The sequence below is a fragment of the Nannobrachium achirus genome (genome assembly GCF_963921795.1).
Source record: "Nannobrachium achirus genome assembly, chromosome: 11".
In the NCBI taxonomy this organism is placed as follows: domain Eukaryota; kingdom Metazoa; phylum Chordata; class Actinopteri; order Myctophiformes; family Myctophidae; genus Nannobrachium; species Nannobrachium achirus.
In genome coordinates, this window is record NC_137820.1 from 51014640 (window position 1) to 51032801 (window position 18162).

An 18162-nucleotide genomic window follows, 5' to 3' on the forward strand; every position below is an offset into this window, starting at 1 on the left:
GTGTTGGTGTGTTACTGTTGTGGCTGTGTACTGTAGTTTGTCTTTTTTAACATTTGAGCAAGAGAGAGAGTGAGAGAGAGAGATGCATTTGTATGTAGTTGTGGTTATATTGTGTTGGTGTTGTGGTGTTGTGGAGTGTGGAGTTGTTGTCGTGTAGTTGTGTTTTGTGGTGGTGTTGTCTTTTGTAGACATGAGGACTCGGGGCACTCCTATGTTGACTTAATGCAGAGGTGTGGCTTTGTGCAAGTAGCACTTTAGATATTTCAGGATAAGTGGGTCAGACTACTAGGTGAGATCATGTAGATATGGATGGTAAATGGTTTTCAGGCACCAATGTGTCACAATCTCATGGTACATCTTTATTCATAATGAAAATAGTCTACAACATGAGTATATGAGGTATAATCTTCCTCCACTCTTTAATTTAAATAATTTAAATAAACAACAACTTAATTTATGGTTTAATAGTAGAAACAGGGATATGCAGTTATGTAATTTAGATAGCTCAAGACAAGATATACAAGTTTTGCTCACAATACGAGTTTTGCTCCTTTGAGTAATTATTATGGAATGGTAGTTTTATGGATCAAAGTGCAGAGAAATGTAAACACACAGTCACAGTGAGAGAGAGAGAGAGAGAGAGAGAGAGAGGAAGGACTTTGATGCAATGTCCTACAACGTAATCTCTACAACACTGCCAAACTTGTAACACTACAAGTTGTGACACACATAACGAGGCATCAGTCATAATATCCACTCATTGTGTGCACACCCGCACACGCATGCACACACGCACGCACACACACACACACACACACACACACACTCTCTCTCTGATCATGTCCATTAACTTAGGAGGAAGCATTTTGGTGACTGGTACCAACAGAGGCATCGGTTTGGAGCTGGTGAGACAGCTCATTCAGGTTACAAGCCACAGGGATCACATCTATGCTTGCTGCAGAGAGCCTGAGGGACCTAGAGCTGAGGTAAGACAAGCTCTCCTACTAACATGCATTGGTTTATTCCTCACTTGTTTTGTTCTTCTTACTGCGCTCCTAGGAGTGCAGATCTCCGTCAGGTCATGTTGCTTACCCTGGGCTGTGTCAGTTGTGGGGTCTTAAGTACTAGCAGTTCTCTGAGTGTGACAGTTCTGTGAGTGTGAGCTGGTATGGTAGTTATTGTAAAGTAACTTTTCTAGTACTCTCCGGTAAGACAACTTACTGTAGTAATATTGAAACGAGATGTAGTTGTGCTCACATACCTTGTGTAAGTCTTGGGGTGCAGCCATCAGGACAGGAGGAAACTGCGGGGGGAATAGTTTGTACGACACACATGGTACACATTTGTGGCTCCCTATGGGCATTCGTTTTTTGGAGGTGGGCTCTACAGAGGCCCCTCAACATGAGATTCCAATTTGGAGATGATTGGATGTTGCGTTATATGCCGTTTTCGTAAGAAATAGGCCCTGACCACAACGTTGTGAATGTAATGACAAGCAAATGATAGGGGTATTTATGTAACAAACATGCCTATATGGGGAATAATTATTGTATGACCTAAGGTTCAAGTTAGTTTCAAGTTATACCCATGAGGCCGATTTGAAAGATTTGGGGTGGAGGTTCTGGTAGTGTGCGTTCAAAGTTTCACAAGGATATATCCTGCCATTCAAGTCTGGCGGGGGAGCGCTTCGCTGTTACTTCGTGTCATCTTTTCGACACCCAACCCAAACCCTTACCCTAACCTCCGTGGGGTGAGTCGCTAACCCTCCCTTTGTCGAAATGACGGTCGTTCGAAAGAGAGAGATTTTCCCGGCAGACATAATAAGACTAGAAATACAGTGAGAACACACCTACATTCTACATACACAAAAGAGCTGGAGCAGCAAATAACCTTATCAGCAGTGAAGTGAAACTGTACTTTTTTCTATTGCAAACTTCTAATAAATTCTTCAATCTTCAATCAAGTATGTCACAGGCTCTCTTTTCACTTAGATTAGGGTTAGCAAACCCTGTTGTTTGTTTATAAAGCACTTAACAACCTGACACCTACAGATATTATACTCCATTTTCTCATAGATGTTACCAAAGCAAAAACACTGGCGACTAATCTTAAGAAGTTGATGTCCTGTATTTTTATGTCAGACTATCTTTATTTTGTAGAATACAATATTTTTTAATTAATTCAGGTCTTCTTGGAAACAACAGGTGAGACGAGAAGGTGCCTGCACACCTTCTCTGTTTTTTTTGATTGATTGATTATTTTATTAGACAAAAATGGAGAACAGTACAAGTATAGTCAATACAATTGAAATGTAGTACAGTACAAGTAGTTAAACACCCTGCCTAAATAAGACTTTTTATGGTCTTTTCTTTTCTTTTTTTTTACGTTGGAAGCCCTCTGTATTTAATTCATGGACATAATAAATAGCAAAGGAGAAATTGAAAAATATTTACTGTATATATTATAGCACCGCTGTAGTTCTAAAGTAAAGATCTCATGGCCATTAGTGGTTGAAACGAAAGTAAAGTTGTCAAGCTCACTGGGATCCCAGGCAATAAAAACGTGTTAACCAGTTTGAAAATGTTTGACTTAGGTTTATGCAGTGAGTACACAGTCCACTCCTAACATTATGAATTCTCCCTTTGTTTTTTTTTACTCGGTCAGATTGTCTCATGTCTTCTTTCTCTTCCTCTTGGTGTTCAAATGGGGGCCCGGTGGACCACCACCCCCTCACTATTGACTCAGACATCACAACCCTGCACTATCATGACTCAGACATAACATAACCATCTATAGAATTCGCTATGACTCTGACATACAGTAACCATATAAGAGTTCCAACTTCAGCTATACCCAAATATGTAGCAACTGCAATAAATTGGAACACATCATCATCTGCCCCAGCTCCCTCTCCCGCCCTACCCAAGACACCCTCCTCCCATGTCCGCCACCTGGGCATCGTTCTCGACCCCACCCTTTCATTCCTCACCGATGTAACCAAAAACTACCTTCTTCCATCTCAAGAACATGCATTCTCTGAAACACTTATCCATGCTTTCATCACATCCCGGCCTGACTATTAAAAAACTCATTTCGTGCTCCTGAAATTAACGGATTAAAATGTCCAGCGTGCCTCCTGCAGGCTGCATCCACGACCGTTGTCTTATTTTGAAGGCCAGAAGTCCATAGCGTAAACACTTCCGGTTTGACGTCATCGCGTCATTCACAGGAAGCGGTCATCGTCCACATGGTGTTGTGTAATGGCCGATCTGTGCTTTTCAACATGTGTTATATAAGCGGGAATCTACTGCCATCCTCGCTTTGAAAGTGTTGTTTGGAGATAATGGACATTAAAGATGAGATTCCCCGTCTGCCTCAATGTTATGGGATTACTATTTTGTGCTCGTGGATCCGTGATGATGATAAATCGGCGAGGGAGATCGTCTCGGAACCTTCCGCGCATGTACCCGGTAGGATAACCGCCGTTACAGTAATATATTACTTTTCGCGAGTATACTCGGGATCGGCACCATGATACTCGAGTATTTTTCACGAGTATTCTCGGGAACGGCTCCGTATGAGTTAAGTCCAAAATGCTTAGAATCTTTTTGGTATAATTCATACAAGATGTGCTATTGTGGGATAAGCCAAGCTACCCCTATTTCTTTTTATATTTATTTGTTGCTTATTTCATTCTCAATTCTAATTCATTCATTGATATTCCAGTTCATACAGTTAAAAAGATAAAGATAAAAAGTCATGCATAAGTGTATTTTATTTTGTCATTGTTCTATCTAATGCACTGGCGGAACAAGTCAGAACAGGGCCCGTAAGCAAGCCACAATGATCGGGCCCCTGCGCCCGCCTGCCCCACCTAGAAGCGGAGCACGCAAAGTGCGTCCAAATCCTAATAAACTAAAGATGATGAGATCCATGTAATCTGACCATAGCTGACGGTCGGGCCCCCGCGGTCCGCGGGCCCGTAAGCATTCGCTTACTCAGCTTATTCGGACGCTCCGCCCCTGATCTAATGTATGTCATTTAAAACTATAATAGTCACTGTGTTTCATCCCTGCCAAGACGTCACATACAGAGCAATAGCTCCTTTGCACACTCACTCCAGTGAGTGCAACAGGTTTCTGTCAGTCAGTGAAGAAGTCTTACATCCTGTCCTTCTGTAAGAGAGTGCAGACTGGACAGAAGCAACATGTGTCTGTCTCACTCATGTTTGTGTGTTTGTAACTGTCATTGCAGTGTGTCCAGTAAACTGAGCATGAACCACACAGATATGGACTCATCGTTTAATTGAAGTGTGTAACACTATCAATTAAAAGGTCATATTCAAAGCAACACAGATGGCGTTGTGTTTCGGTTGACCAAGAGATTCCATCTAACTATGGGGAAATCTTGCTCTTTCGAACGACCGTCATTTTGACAAAGGAGCGTCGGGAGGGTTAGCGACTCACCCCAATAAGGGTGCTGAGTGATGTTTCAGTTGAGTCGCAAGTTTATTACACATAGAGAATACAGTATTGCATACATGATGTGACCAGAAGATATGAGACAAGGACAAGAACAGAATGAATAGGGATAGAAGAACAAGCATCTCGCATCATTGACCACAGACGTCAGTCTATCTGATAAAGCAGTTGATTGTCAAGGTTGCTGACACAGATGAGTGATTCGACACATGCATACTGGGTCAAGCAGATATAAAGGTGATAATTCATATCAGTTGTGTCTTAAATGACAGGTTTTGTATGTTCTGTAACTAGCCCTGAAACATGACGGTCGTTGATAATCTGATGTGTTTCAGGGCTAGTTCTTTAACAATGCCTTTGAATCTTGTTTGTCCATTGTGAAACTTTTCCAGCGATGGGATGAACTTTGGGGCAACCAATCAGAGCAGCATTTGGAGGCGAATCATTTAAAAATGTTCACAATTTATTTGTTTTTCCAAAAATAGCCAAAATAGCAGATGTATAGGCTTATATACATCAGCAGCCAACTGTAAATGTGATGTCCTCTTAGGGTCGATCCATACCGTTATAAGGAGCCTAACTAATTTCGGTTCGGCAGTAGGAGAAAAAAGAGAAAAGAAGAACTTAAACACAACTTTGCTAATTGCTAGTGTTCCGTGTTGATATGTTTTTTTTTTCCACGACGAGTTGTGTGACTGCGTGATGACTTGCATGCAGCAAGGGAGGCGGCACGTCTATAATGTGAGCTTGTAGATTAAATGTTTTTGACAGAGCTCGAGCCGAGCGTTTGTGAGTGTGAATGAGAGAGAGAGAAGAGACCCCGCTGGTGCTGCTGCCTGCTGGAGCTGCTACTCACTGGACCTCCAGTCATTCAGTGTGCAGCGCGAGGGCAAGTCAGATATGTATATCCGCCCTGCAACGCTCATTCATCGGCCACAAACGTCGTCATGCCACGGACGGACCTCCAATATTTACAAGCGACTTGGGCACTAGCCGTTAAGAAAGTATGGATGAACTCCCCCCGAACCTAAATAATTTCGGGTCGGGGCGTCCTCCCGAACTGAAATTAGTTAGGCTCCTTATAACGGTATGAAACGACCCTTATCTTGGCTAATGATGAATAATCTACCATGGCCGCTGTGTGCACTTTTCCCACTGAAGTTTCAACTCTGGCACTCTTTTCCCATCAGGCCCTGAGAGAGCTGGTTAACAAGAATCCTGAACGGATCACTGTCATCAAACTAGGTAAATGGAGCACACCTTTGTACACCTTGCACTGTTTTATTATCTATTCTGCTTATAAAACATCACCTTTCATCTATCTATAAATGCGACAAATCTCTGTCTGTTTGTTTGTAATCCGCGTATCTCGAGAACCGTTCGTCCCACCGGCTTCAGATTCGGCACGCGCGTTCCCCGCCGCCGCGCGGAGTGCAGTGCCGGGCCTCGACCCGACCCGACTCGCGGTTTTCCGAAACCGGCGCGAAACGTTCGGAATCTCCTTATGCGGGGTTGATTGTTGACATCAGGCTGTTTCTGAGGAAATCGGCGAAAGCTCTGACTCATTGTGACATCACTTCATAAAAGGCTCTGATATCACGTACGCCACATGAGTCAACAAAAAATCTCTGTGAGTGTGTATGTATGTAGGTAATCCACGTATCTCGAGAACCGTTCGTCCCACGGGCACGCGCGTTCTCCATGCGGGGTTGATTGTTGACATCAGGCTGTTTCTGAGGAAATCGGCGAAAGCTCTGACTCATTGTGACATCACTTCATAAAAGGCTCTGACATCACGTACGCCACATGAGTCAACAAAAAATCTCTGTGAGTGTGTATGTATGTAGGTAATCCACGTATCTCGAGAACCGTTCGTCCCACGGGCACGCGCGTTCTCCATATGGGCATAAAATGAATGCCCCCATATGAGAACCGTTCGTCCCACGGGCACGCGCGTTCCGTCCCACGGGCACGCGCGTTCTCCATATATGGGCATAAAATGAATGCCCCCATATATGGGCATAAAATGGATAAAGGGACACAGACAGACAGATTCAGAGATCTCCGAGAACCGTTCGTCCCACGGGCACGCGCGTTCCGTCCCACGGGCACGCGCGTTCTCCATATATGGGCATAAAATGAATGCCCCCATATATGGGCATAAAATGGATAAAGGGACACAGACAGACAGATTCAGAGATCTCCATATATGGGCGTGAAATGGACGCAAATAGACAGATATCTCCATATATGGGCATATATGGGCAGACGTACGCCACATGAGTCAACAAAAAATCTCTGTGAGTGTGTATGTATGTAGGTAATCCGCGTATCTCGAGAACCGTTCGTCCCACAGGCACGCGCGTTCTCCATATATGGGCATAAAATGAATGCCCCCATATGAGAACCGTTCGTCCCACGGGCACGCGCGTTCTCCATATATGGGCATAAAATGAATGCCCCCATATATGGGCATAAAATGGATAAAGGGACACAGACAGACAGATTCAGAGATCTCATACGGCATAAAGGGACACAGACAGACACACAGACAGACGGATACAGAGATCTCCATAAATGGGCATAAAATGGACGCAAATGGCATATATGGGCATAAAATTTACGCAGAATCACAAAGATCTCCATATACGGGCATAAAGGGACACAGACAGACAGATTCAGAGATCTCCATATATGGGCGTGAAATGGACGCAAATAGACAGATATCTCCATATATGGGCATATATGGGCATAAAATGGACCCAGAACTATATCTGCAGTGATCTCCATATATGGACATAAAATGGACGCTGACAGACAGACAGATAACAGATATCTCCATATATGGGCATAAATGGACACAGGCAAACAGATGGTCAAAACGGGTCCTATGACAACAGGTATAATGGGGTTTGCATTAAAGGGCGGGGCATTCATTCCCTATTTACGTTGTTCCGAGTTGGCCAGGTCGCCGACTAGACGCTGGGCCGCCCGAGCTTCTAGTTGATTCAACAATTAAACATTACTTTAAAGGTGTGTGTGTGTGTGTGTGTGTGTGTGTGTGTGTGTGTGTGTGTGTGTGTGTGTGTGCGTGTGCGTGTGCGCGTGCGTGCGTGCAATTGCATTAACCACAGACACTACAGACGAATCCAGCATTTCAGCTGCTATTCAAGCACTCGGTGATAGGGTTGCGACCTGTGGTTTGAATCTCCTCATTAACAATGCAGCCATTAACAAACCGGAGAGACCAGCACTGTTATCTGGTACGGGAGAATGTCACATGATGGAGGTGTATCAGGCCAATGTGGTCGGACCATTTCTCTTGGCGAAGGTTTGTGATTTATTTGTCTTTTTTCTTATTATAGCAGGTGTTGCTAATGCTATTACATCCCTGGTTTACTTCTGGCAAAACATAAATCTGTAATTGCTATATGTTTTATGAGTATGAATACTGTACACACCAAGTGGTACTACTCATCCACTCTGCTCTGGAGAGAGAAACATGCAGCCTTTAATCTTGCTTATGTGACCACAATGTTGACTCTGGAAAAGATGATCATAGTTTGTTAATACTGTTACCAATAGCATGTACAGCATGTGTGTTTAGCCAAGGTGTAACCACACAGAAACAAAAGAAAAATATTAACCCCGATCCAAACCAATATGCCCATATTGAGCACTTAGTCCTACTGATGCCATCAAGGATCTTCATATATGGGCATATAAGGGAAAAGAACTGACAGATACAGAGATCTCCTGCTAAACCACTATGACACTTTAAAGAACTCAGCTCGCCATGGGCTATTGCTTCAGGACAATAGAGAATGGATTACCGCCATGCATGGATCGCCCCGCTGGTTGGATCGCTCCACTGGTTAGATCAGTTAAATCATTCACCCAGAGGAGAGCACAGCGGTTTAAGGTTACAAAGTTACAGAGAAGTGTGAAAAGAAGGAAAGAAAAAAAAAACATTGAAGACTCTAGCAAAAGCACTCATTCATCCCCACTTTGACTATGGAGTCCACGTATGGTACCGCCTCAAAGGCCTCAAAGGCCATAAAAACAAGGCTCCAAACAGCCCAAAACAAACAAATTAGGCTTCTGCTTAACCTTCCATATCGGGCTCACCTTACCGCTAATCACTTTCTAACCGTGGGGTGGCTCAAAGTAGCTGACAGACTCAGAGTACAGCATCTTGCAAAGGGCCTCGTGTACAAGATACACTACACCACTAAGATAGCCATGTACCTGACAAAATACTTCCAAAACATCAAGGATGTTCACAATTACAACATCTGTGGCAGCTCATCAGATCAGTCCAACCCAGGTTTGGCTAAAAAAAGGGTCAAATGCGTCTATGCTGCTAAAATGTGGAACACCATACCGAAGGCCTTAAAGGAAAAGCCACTTTTAAATAACCTTTTCGACTGCAGCTTTAGCGCCACACCACACCACACTACACTACACCACATACAAATATCTACATATTCCATTACACAAAAGTACCCCTATCGGTAAGAAACAAATTGACCGTTGTAACTCTTGTATTATAACTATTGTATTATAATACAATACAAATTTGTATTACAACTATCCTAATTATAATACACTATAATGGATTATAACTGTGATTATAATACACTATAAAGTATTAATGTATTACTATGATAACTATAATACACTATAATAGATTATAATAGTGGTTATAACACAATACAATTTATTATCATGTATTATACTTACAACTATATCCTGGTGGTCTAAATGAGTGGATACTTTTTAGCACCACGTTTAGTACCACTTTAACACCACTCTACCCAGGTCCTTGTAGTGGAAAAACTGGCACAAGTGGGCGGTGTGGAGTGGTGTGGTGGGCCATGTCAGTGGAAAAGGGGAAGGCGGCTGATACTCGAAACTGGTAAAAGAAAACGAAGCCTATCCTTACCTCCCCTTGACCTTTTTATTGTAAATACCATTTATTTTGCATTGTGTTTTACGACTGATGTGTGATGATATCTTCTGCATAGTACGAGTTAAAATAAGGACCTCAATTGAAACAAGCCATAAGCTTTTTTGGTTGTATCCTTTTAGTTAACCTTGTACCAGTGAACTGTACTGTCATGAAACTGTACCTTTTCAGGTACTACTTGCAATTGAAGATGAGCTCTCACAAATGGGAAGTATAGTCTATCCAACCACAGTGATATATGCCACAGCCAAGACCACTAACTGAGCAAAAAAAGCTGACACATCTTCAGATCAGAAAAATTCAACATAACAAACACAGCCAGAACAAATTGTACTTGCTCCTAAGCTCGATGGAGAACAAATGGCACTCTCCGAAGCCGTCTATCAGGCAAAACCTTAAACTTCAAGGTGATGCAGTTAAGATTTCTGCAGAGCATGGCATTGTGCTGTGTGTGGGCAGCACAGGCTTGACGGCACAGAACCTGTATGTAGTGTAGCTCTATTGGTTCAAAACAGGACAGTGGGACCCTGGTCGGTAATGCTCTATGGGCCTCATGGCTCGGCAAGGCAAGGCTGTCAGTCATTGTCTGTCTTTCTCACTCTATAGAGTCTTCTTCCTCACCTCAAGAGAGCAGCAGAGAAAACGTCCCTAAACCACCAAGGTCAAGGTCAGTAGAAGGCGAAGCCAATAGCTATTCTTTTGTCATGTCCTTTATCACCATTATTGTTTTTATATCCTGGTGTGTCACAGATTTCATCATCATTCATAATATTCCCCATCTTTGCCTACCTATACACCATCCTCCCTCTGTCGTTCTCTCTCTCTCTCTGTCATAGGTGGCGATATGTCTTGTAGGAGATCAGCCATCATCAATATTTCCTCTGTGTTCGGTTCCATAGAGAAATGTCCAGAGACCTTCCACAGCGCACCGATGTACCCATACAGGACCAGCAAGGTAAGATAACCGCAAAATATAAATATAAACCATACATCTTGAATAATGTAGGTTATACACTGAAGAAGGTAAAGAAAAAAAATGGATGGAAGTTCAAGGTTAAATAAGGTGTTTATTCAGTAATAGTGGTCTCCTCTCTCCAGCTCTTTAGTAAACAGAAAATACAGGACAAAACAAGTGAAAATGGAAGTGAAAACTAAAGTTATAGACAAAATTGTAACCGGTCTGGAACACTATAAAACAGAAGCTGATAATAATCTTTGAGGGGTTCTCCCTCCTGATTGGTTATATAATTGGTATCCCGACCTCCCGATTTTCTCTTTAAGAACTGGGGCATATCACATTTGTATCTGTCTAAATATTAGTAAAGGACACAGAAGATAGAAGTAAACTCCTGATAGAAGCTCTTTAACACCATCTGCTGGTAGCTGTTGTGACACTACACACTATGTCAAGAAAGTCCTGTGAAATGTATTTTATAGGATGTTTTATTTTATTTTATATATATATAACTTTAATTTGGCGAATGTCTGTCTGTCTGACCATCTGCATGCTGACATCACTGATACAACACAGTTTGCCGCCATGGTAACCGTCTGTCTGCATGCTGACTGTCTAGACTACAGTACTCTGACGTCTAAAGCATTAGCATGTGTGCACTGTATTGTACTGGGCAGCAGATGTGGGCAAAGATAGTTAAAGTGTAATGTTTTTGTTCAAGTTAAAGCTCTATTCTGAGGGTAATAATAGCGAGTAACAGGCATCTCTCCAGGTCTGTCAGAGATTATATTTCCGAGTCGGATAGCAATTGTATCCAACCAGGAGGGAAAAACAAATAATTTATCAGCTTCAAGTTTATAGTGTTCCAGGTCCCAATTTTGTCTGTTATTGTTTTTGTTTCATCACACCAATTTCACTTGTTTATCCTTTGAGTTCTCTCTCTGATTGGATTTGTTATCCCTACCTGAAATTGTATCAGAATCTAGAGCTATTTAATTTTAACCTATACCCTCTTTAAAAGGGTGAACTCTACGTAAATGGCCCTTTATACTCTGATGTCATAGTACTGACTTCACAGACTGGCCTGGACACGGAACACCATGTATGGGCTGCCGCCATAAAGATCTGCCCAACGGGCACTCCAACATTACTTCTGAGACTCCTACAGTACATTCAATCCCTCAGATACTGTGCACACCCCTGAGCCAAATTTGCATTTATCTCCCACTAAGCAATTTGGTGTAGGGTGACCAGACGTCCCGGTTTACCCGGGACAGTCCCGTTTTCAAGCTGCGTGTCCCGGTGTCCCGACAAATATCTCTAAAACACTAATATGTCCCGGTTTTCAACATTCACTGCAAAATTGTCCCAGTTTTCGCCAGAATAAAAATAATAGTAGCTGTTTTCAGTGGTTGCATAGACATTTATCATGTTCTTTTCATGCTCACCTAACCAAACATGCTCACCTAACCAATCAGAAAACATGAACAAATTCATTGCGTGTCTGAATTCAACACTGAGCCTGTTTGTCAATCACTCACTGCCTGTTTGCAACCCTGCGGTGCGTGTGTGCACGTGGACGAACGTTAGAGAATGGGCACGCGCGTGCGCGGTACGTGCGCATTGCTTTTAGGGTCCCGGTTTTAGGCGACAGTGTTTCGCGTCCCGGTTTGAGTGGCTGAAAATATGGTCACCCTAATTTGGTGGTTAGAACACGTTCATATGACGTCTTCGCCCTAACCAGACGTATAGCTAGATCCGGTCTGTGACGAGTTTAGAATTTAAAGTTTAAATGATGGTTATACATAACCGCCATTTAAACGCCTTTAGCGGCCCCTAGCGGCCGCCGAAAGTAGTGAAAATGTAGTGAAATTGATGGCAGCCAGCAAGGTTTAAAATCATTATTCCTTCGTTCTGAGCGCCGTCTGCTACTCGAACCACCGCAGCTGAACGTATTTGTAATGATTTCTTACACTGCTCTTATTTGACACTGGAAGTCGCCGGGGTTCGAACTCCAGACCTTCTACTTATGAAACCTGTGCCCTACCCCTAGACCACGGCACAGCTTGTTACTTGTGGGTATTCCAGCAGCTATTAGTAGTTGACATATCCCTCCCGCTGTTCGTTTGAGGTCGGTGCATTTGTTTGACAACACAAACTACTTTATATTGATGCATAGCTATAAAACGATTGTATTTAATGAATCATTATCGTATGGTGGGGGTGGGAGACATGCAGTCTTGTGTGTTTGTGGCTGTTGGTGTCAGAATGAATTATGTAACTCAGAGAAGTAATAGTATGCTGTCATGAGCAGCGTACCACGGCATTATGCAATTATTTATTACACTTTTAGAATGTTTCAAAGGTATTGACCAGCACGTCTTTTAGACGTGCAATGGCCAGAAACTGCTCAGTGGATGCAATCAACTATTAAGGTAGAACCGGGAGATACTGTTAGCATCCGATAATGAACAACTTGATAAAAATGTATTTAAAAAAAAAGATGGTCTAACACACGTTTGTCCTGAAACGGTAATATATCGTTACATGGCTAGCGTTCAGATGACGGCTACAACTCAACTCGACTATATAGTGAAATTGGCTCTTAATATTACTTTAGTCCAATATTTGAAAACCAGGTGTGGATATTAAAGCTGTTTTTTTAATCAACAAGTATGGAATAATGGATTAAATGTAATCAGCTACAATCGGTCTATAGACAGACTGACGATAGACGGTTCAAATGAGGGCTAAACATAACCATTGGGCTAAATGACGGCTAGTGTTTACTGGGCTGTTCATGTAAATGATGTTAATGATGATAACAAGATGTTGTCTCAAGGTCGACTTCAGCCGGTGCAACTCACGCCATGGAGAAATCAGTTGAGACATTTTTGAATCAATATAACTTAACTACAGGATGTTATTACCAGATAGCAAACTAGCATTTCACATCAAAGTAATTGTAACAAGAACATTTTTCACCATACTGTACATAATTTCTATGAGGTGTCCTAAGGAATCCTAGTTTCTGAAATATGTTTAATTGGCATCGATCCATTTATCAATCCAATACCAATTACCGTATTGTCAAAAGTCCATATAAATTCATGGTGAGTCCAATTTCAATTCCTGAGATTTCAACTGACTTACAAATATATGTTATCTTATTTCCTCACCTCAAAATGTATTTGGAAGTCAATCTCATGAATGAAAATTGGACAAACTATACATTTGACAATAATTGGTGGATATGTTGGATTGGTGCAAATTAAACACATTTCAGCTACTAGGATTTCTTAGGACTTAGTATGTTGTTCTGGACACCTCATAGAAATGATGTAAGGTGAAAACATTCTGTTACAACACTTTGATGTGAAATGTTGGTTTGCTGACTATCTTGTAATAACATCCTGTAGTTCTGTTATATTGATTTTTATATATATACTCTATCTGAATTCCTTACCTCAAAATGTACTTAGAAGTCAATTGAAATCTAAAATGAATGAAAACTCAACTCACTATCATTTTATATGGCTTTTTTACAATAATGTGGTGGCCATTTTGGATTGATGCCAATTAAACATATTTCCAAAACAAGGATTCTTAGGACTTTTAGTATGTTGTTTTGGTAGAAGAAGAAAAGACAATCCGTTACAATTACTTAAATATGTTTGTCCAAAATGAGCTTGTTTGCCTGGACTATACCCCCTATAAAAGAAATTGCTCAATGCTGACAGTCCGTCAGTAGGTGGTTTCATGAATGTATGTATATAGACAATATTTTTTAAGCCAAAAAATATATATACATAGGCTACCAACTTTCTAGCCAAAAAAGGCCCCTTGGCTGCCAGAATACTAGATAATCAATGAACACCCAAAGAGCAAAAGCACATTTTGATTTACCCCAAAATTATAAGAATCCTATTAATCAGAACATTGGTGCATCATTACACTAGATATAGTACTCTGGCAGTAGTTACAATCGTTTGCACTGTTGCAGCTGTTACCTGTCAAAACATTGTGTCAGTGTGACCTAAGAGTAACTCCAGCCTCCACACTCATAAGTCATAACACAATTCTCAGTGAATCAGTGTGGTACACATCAACTCAACATGCACTTTATTTTCTATTAAGGCTTTATGTTGCATGAAACTATTTTGAGTGAGCGAGCACTGTCTGTTGTTTTTGTTCTTGACCACTAGGCGGCTCTGAACATGCTGACCCGCTGTCAAGCTGAGGACTTCAGGAAGCACCACATACTGGTCACAGCCATCCACCCTGGGTGGGTCCAAACTGATATGGGAGGGAAAGAGGTGAGGTGACAGAGAGGAATAGAGAGGAGGAATGATGGTACAATATGTATTAATAGCCTGTAGGCCTACTCTAAAAGTAAACCGCACAGAGGACAACTTCCCCTCCTTTATAATTAGTAAATGGTTATATATTGCCTTTATCCAAGGCATTCACACACACACATTCTGTATGACGACAGCAGAGGAAACCATGCAAGGCACCAACCTGCTCATCGGGAGCAACAAGGGGCTCAGTGAAGGATTTGGACACTATAACTCTGGGGGAGCCCCGGATCCCCGCTCTACCTTCTGAGCCATTGCCACCCCTTTATATGTTTCTTACATAATGGATACAGAGTTAATTATTTCTCTTTCATATAATGAATTGGCTCCAGCAAGATGGACAGCTTAAGGCTGGAGATTATGTTTTAGTCCGTCTGTCTGTCCGTGACCAGCTGATTTCGGACTGGATCGGCGTGAAACCTTATGGCCACACTCTGGCAGACATCTGCACTCGGAGGAGCACACTTTTCTAGTTCTAACTGTTTTCTTGTTTCTGTTGTTATTGTCTCTGCTCCAGGCTCCATTGAAATCCCAGGACAGCGTACAGAGCATGCTCGGTGTGATGTCATCACTCAGAGACAAAGACAGTGGGAACCACCTGGATTGGCAGGGCAACAGTATTCCCTGGTAATGGGTCACCATGGTGTTGATGGGCTTTTGGTGAAGCATTACTATGATTACTAGTACTGACAGAAACCACACTTGTTTGACAAAATATTTTGATAATACAATTTACTTAAAGGAGTAGTTCACCCCCAACATTACCTTTTTTCTATTGATTACTCACGCCATGGAGACTTGAGTTCAATAATATTTTTTCGTATGTGTCGCATTCCTAAGACAAAAAATGTATTTGAGTAAATTTACCCCCATTGATTCCGGATGGGGACCCAAATGCAATTGGGTCCCCTGGGTCCCGTATCCGGAATCAATTGATTTCTAATGGGGAATACTCAAGGCTGATGCAAGTTGGGAATGTCTGCCTCACCCAGTGGTGAAAAATAAGTTACAGTAGGTAACTAAGTACATTTACTCAAGTACTGTACCAAAGTACACATTTAAGGTAAATTCTGCACAATTTGCACAATCTTCACTTCATGTAGGCTACCTATCGCTCGACCCGATTTGGCACTACTTCACACTCCCTTATCTGCATTAGACTCTGACTTTCCTGCTTTACACTCTGATGTCAATTACACTTCACCTTGTTGTCTAAATACTTCACACATTGTGTGATGTGTAATTGATATGTGTTTTAAATCTTTCACCCCAAGTGTGCTGTAAATGCTTGGTAGTGTGCAGCAAATGCTTAGTTGTGTGTACTCAATGAATGCTTAGTTGTGTGTGCTCAATGTGTGTTGTTATTTGAACATATGGCTGTGTGTACCAAATGAAAACACAAGTTCTATTTTGTGAAAATAGTTCAGTGATTTGATGGCAAAGATAAGAGTCATCTTGGGAAGGGAGTCAGGTTTAGCATTTTGTGTGTGAGGTTTTCAGTTTTGTGTGTGCAGTTTTGAGAAAGCAGTTATTGTATTGAGAATAGTGTGTTAATGATTGTGGAAAAACTGTAAACTTCTACTCCACTACATGATGCAAACATAATGTTTACCCTACTACAATTATTTGAAAACTTGTATGCTCCTGATTGTGAAAAGTCCCAAATGCTCTCATAGTATTACACCACAAAAAACAATAACATTCGTATACGTTGATTTATTTTATTCTAGTTACTTATTATCCTACTGGATTTTCTTTCTTTAATTACTATCATTACTTATGCATTACTGAGGCAGAAATGTATCTCTGTATTTCAATTGTTTTCGTAAATGCCATCTGGTACAGCATTGAGCTTGCAGACACTAAGTCCACCATGAAATTTAAGGCTATTGATTCAGTTCTAGGACTAAACAGGATTGTGTATACTATATACTTTATAGTAGTGTATAGGTATAGGAAAAATACAGAATTGTGCAGGAAAACAATTACAGTAGAAACCTAAATTGTAAAAAAAAAAGCACCAAAAAAAGAAGGGAAAAAAAGGCTGATATTTATGCACAAACACATTCTCGTAATCCAAAGATTTTTATTACATGAAAAGTATTAACAATTGGCACTTAAGTTACTGTGGTAAAATCAACATATGAAAACTTTAATAATCTTGTAAAAACTCAACACATTGTACAGTAGTTCAATAAAGCAACACCTTGACATTTTGGATTTATTCCATTTCCTTTCCCACAACCTTTTCTCACAATGTGGAGTTCAGCATCTACAGTACAATTCAATTAACCAGTTTGCCTATGGCTAAAAGAACAGCAAATGCTAATGTATTCCAACATATTCATCATAGAGTGGCGTGCTTGGCAAGGGTAAATAAAAACAACTTTATATTGTTAAAGTATCACTTTAAAAATACACCAGATCTGGGCAAAATTCTAACGACTTGGGATTAACTCAATTTGAAGGGGTGGGGTGGGAGGACTTGAAATAGGTCAGTTTTATTCACTTTAACCATTTCATAACCTCAAACTAGACCCATAAACCTTCTAAATCACAGAAATAATTATTTGATTCAGTCCAACCTTCATATTACATTTGTACGGTACATAGAGTTCACCCTTTTAAAGAGGGTATAGGTTAAAATTAAATAGCTCTAGATTCTGATACAATTTCAGGTAGGGATAACAAATCCAATCAGAGAGAGAACTCAAAGGATAAACAAGTGAAATTGGTGTGATGAAACAAAAACAATAACAGACAAAATTGGGACCTGGAACACTATAAACTTGAAGCTGATAAATTATTTGTTTTTCCCTCCTGGTTGGATACAATTGCTATCCGACTCAGAAATATAATCTCTGACAGACCTGGAGAGATGCCTGTTACTCGCTATTATTACCCTCAGTCAGAATAGAGCTTTAACTTAAACAAAAACCTAAATATATTGAATTGATTACACTTTAACTATTTTTGCCCACATCTGCTGCCCATATACCAGTACAATACAGTGCACACATGCTAATATGAACAGGTAATTTACAACAATAGAAAAATAACCAATCTCTAGAATTTAGTGTCAAAGCAAGGCCCAGGGCTAGTCATTGCAACAGAAACAGAACATGGCTTTCTACAATTGCAAATCGTTTTAGGCTTCATAAAAGAAAATACATTTTTCATTATTTGAGCCATAAATGCTTAAAGGGGAAGACCACACCCATTTTCAATATTGAACTATGTCATTAATATACCTTAGGAGTTCCCCCCCTTCTGTGTTGCCTAGAACTGGAGGATTGATTTGGGGTTTGTATTGTAAAGTACACCGAGATGACATCACACCGGTGTGCTTTATAATACAAACCCCAAAATCAATCCTAACCTTTTTTTTTTTCCACACAA

General features: G+C 41.0%; 1 protein-coding gene across 1 annotated transcript; it reads left to right on the forward strand.

Annotated features, from left to right (window-relative positions):
* The first annotated feature begins 721 nt into the window (after positions 1-721).
* Positions 722-18159, forward strand: LOC308294832 (C-signal-like). The gene is made up of 7 exons (XM_080737715.1): positions 722-986; positions 5672-5726; positions 7616-7812; positions 10057-10117; positions 10287-10405; positions 14611-14721; positions 15281-18159. The coding sequence occupies exons 1-7, from the start codon at positions 783-785 to the stop codon at positions 15392-15394; spliced, it is 861 nt and encodes a 286-aa protein (XP_080593841.1). The 5' UTR covers positions 722-782; the 3' UTR covers positions 15395-18159.
* The last annotated feature ends 3 nt before the right edge of the window (positions 18160-18162 follow it).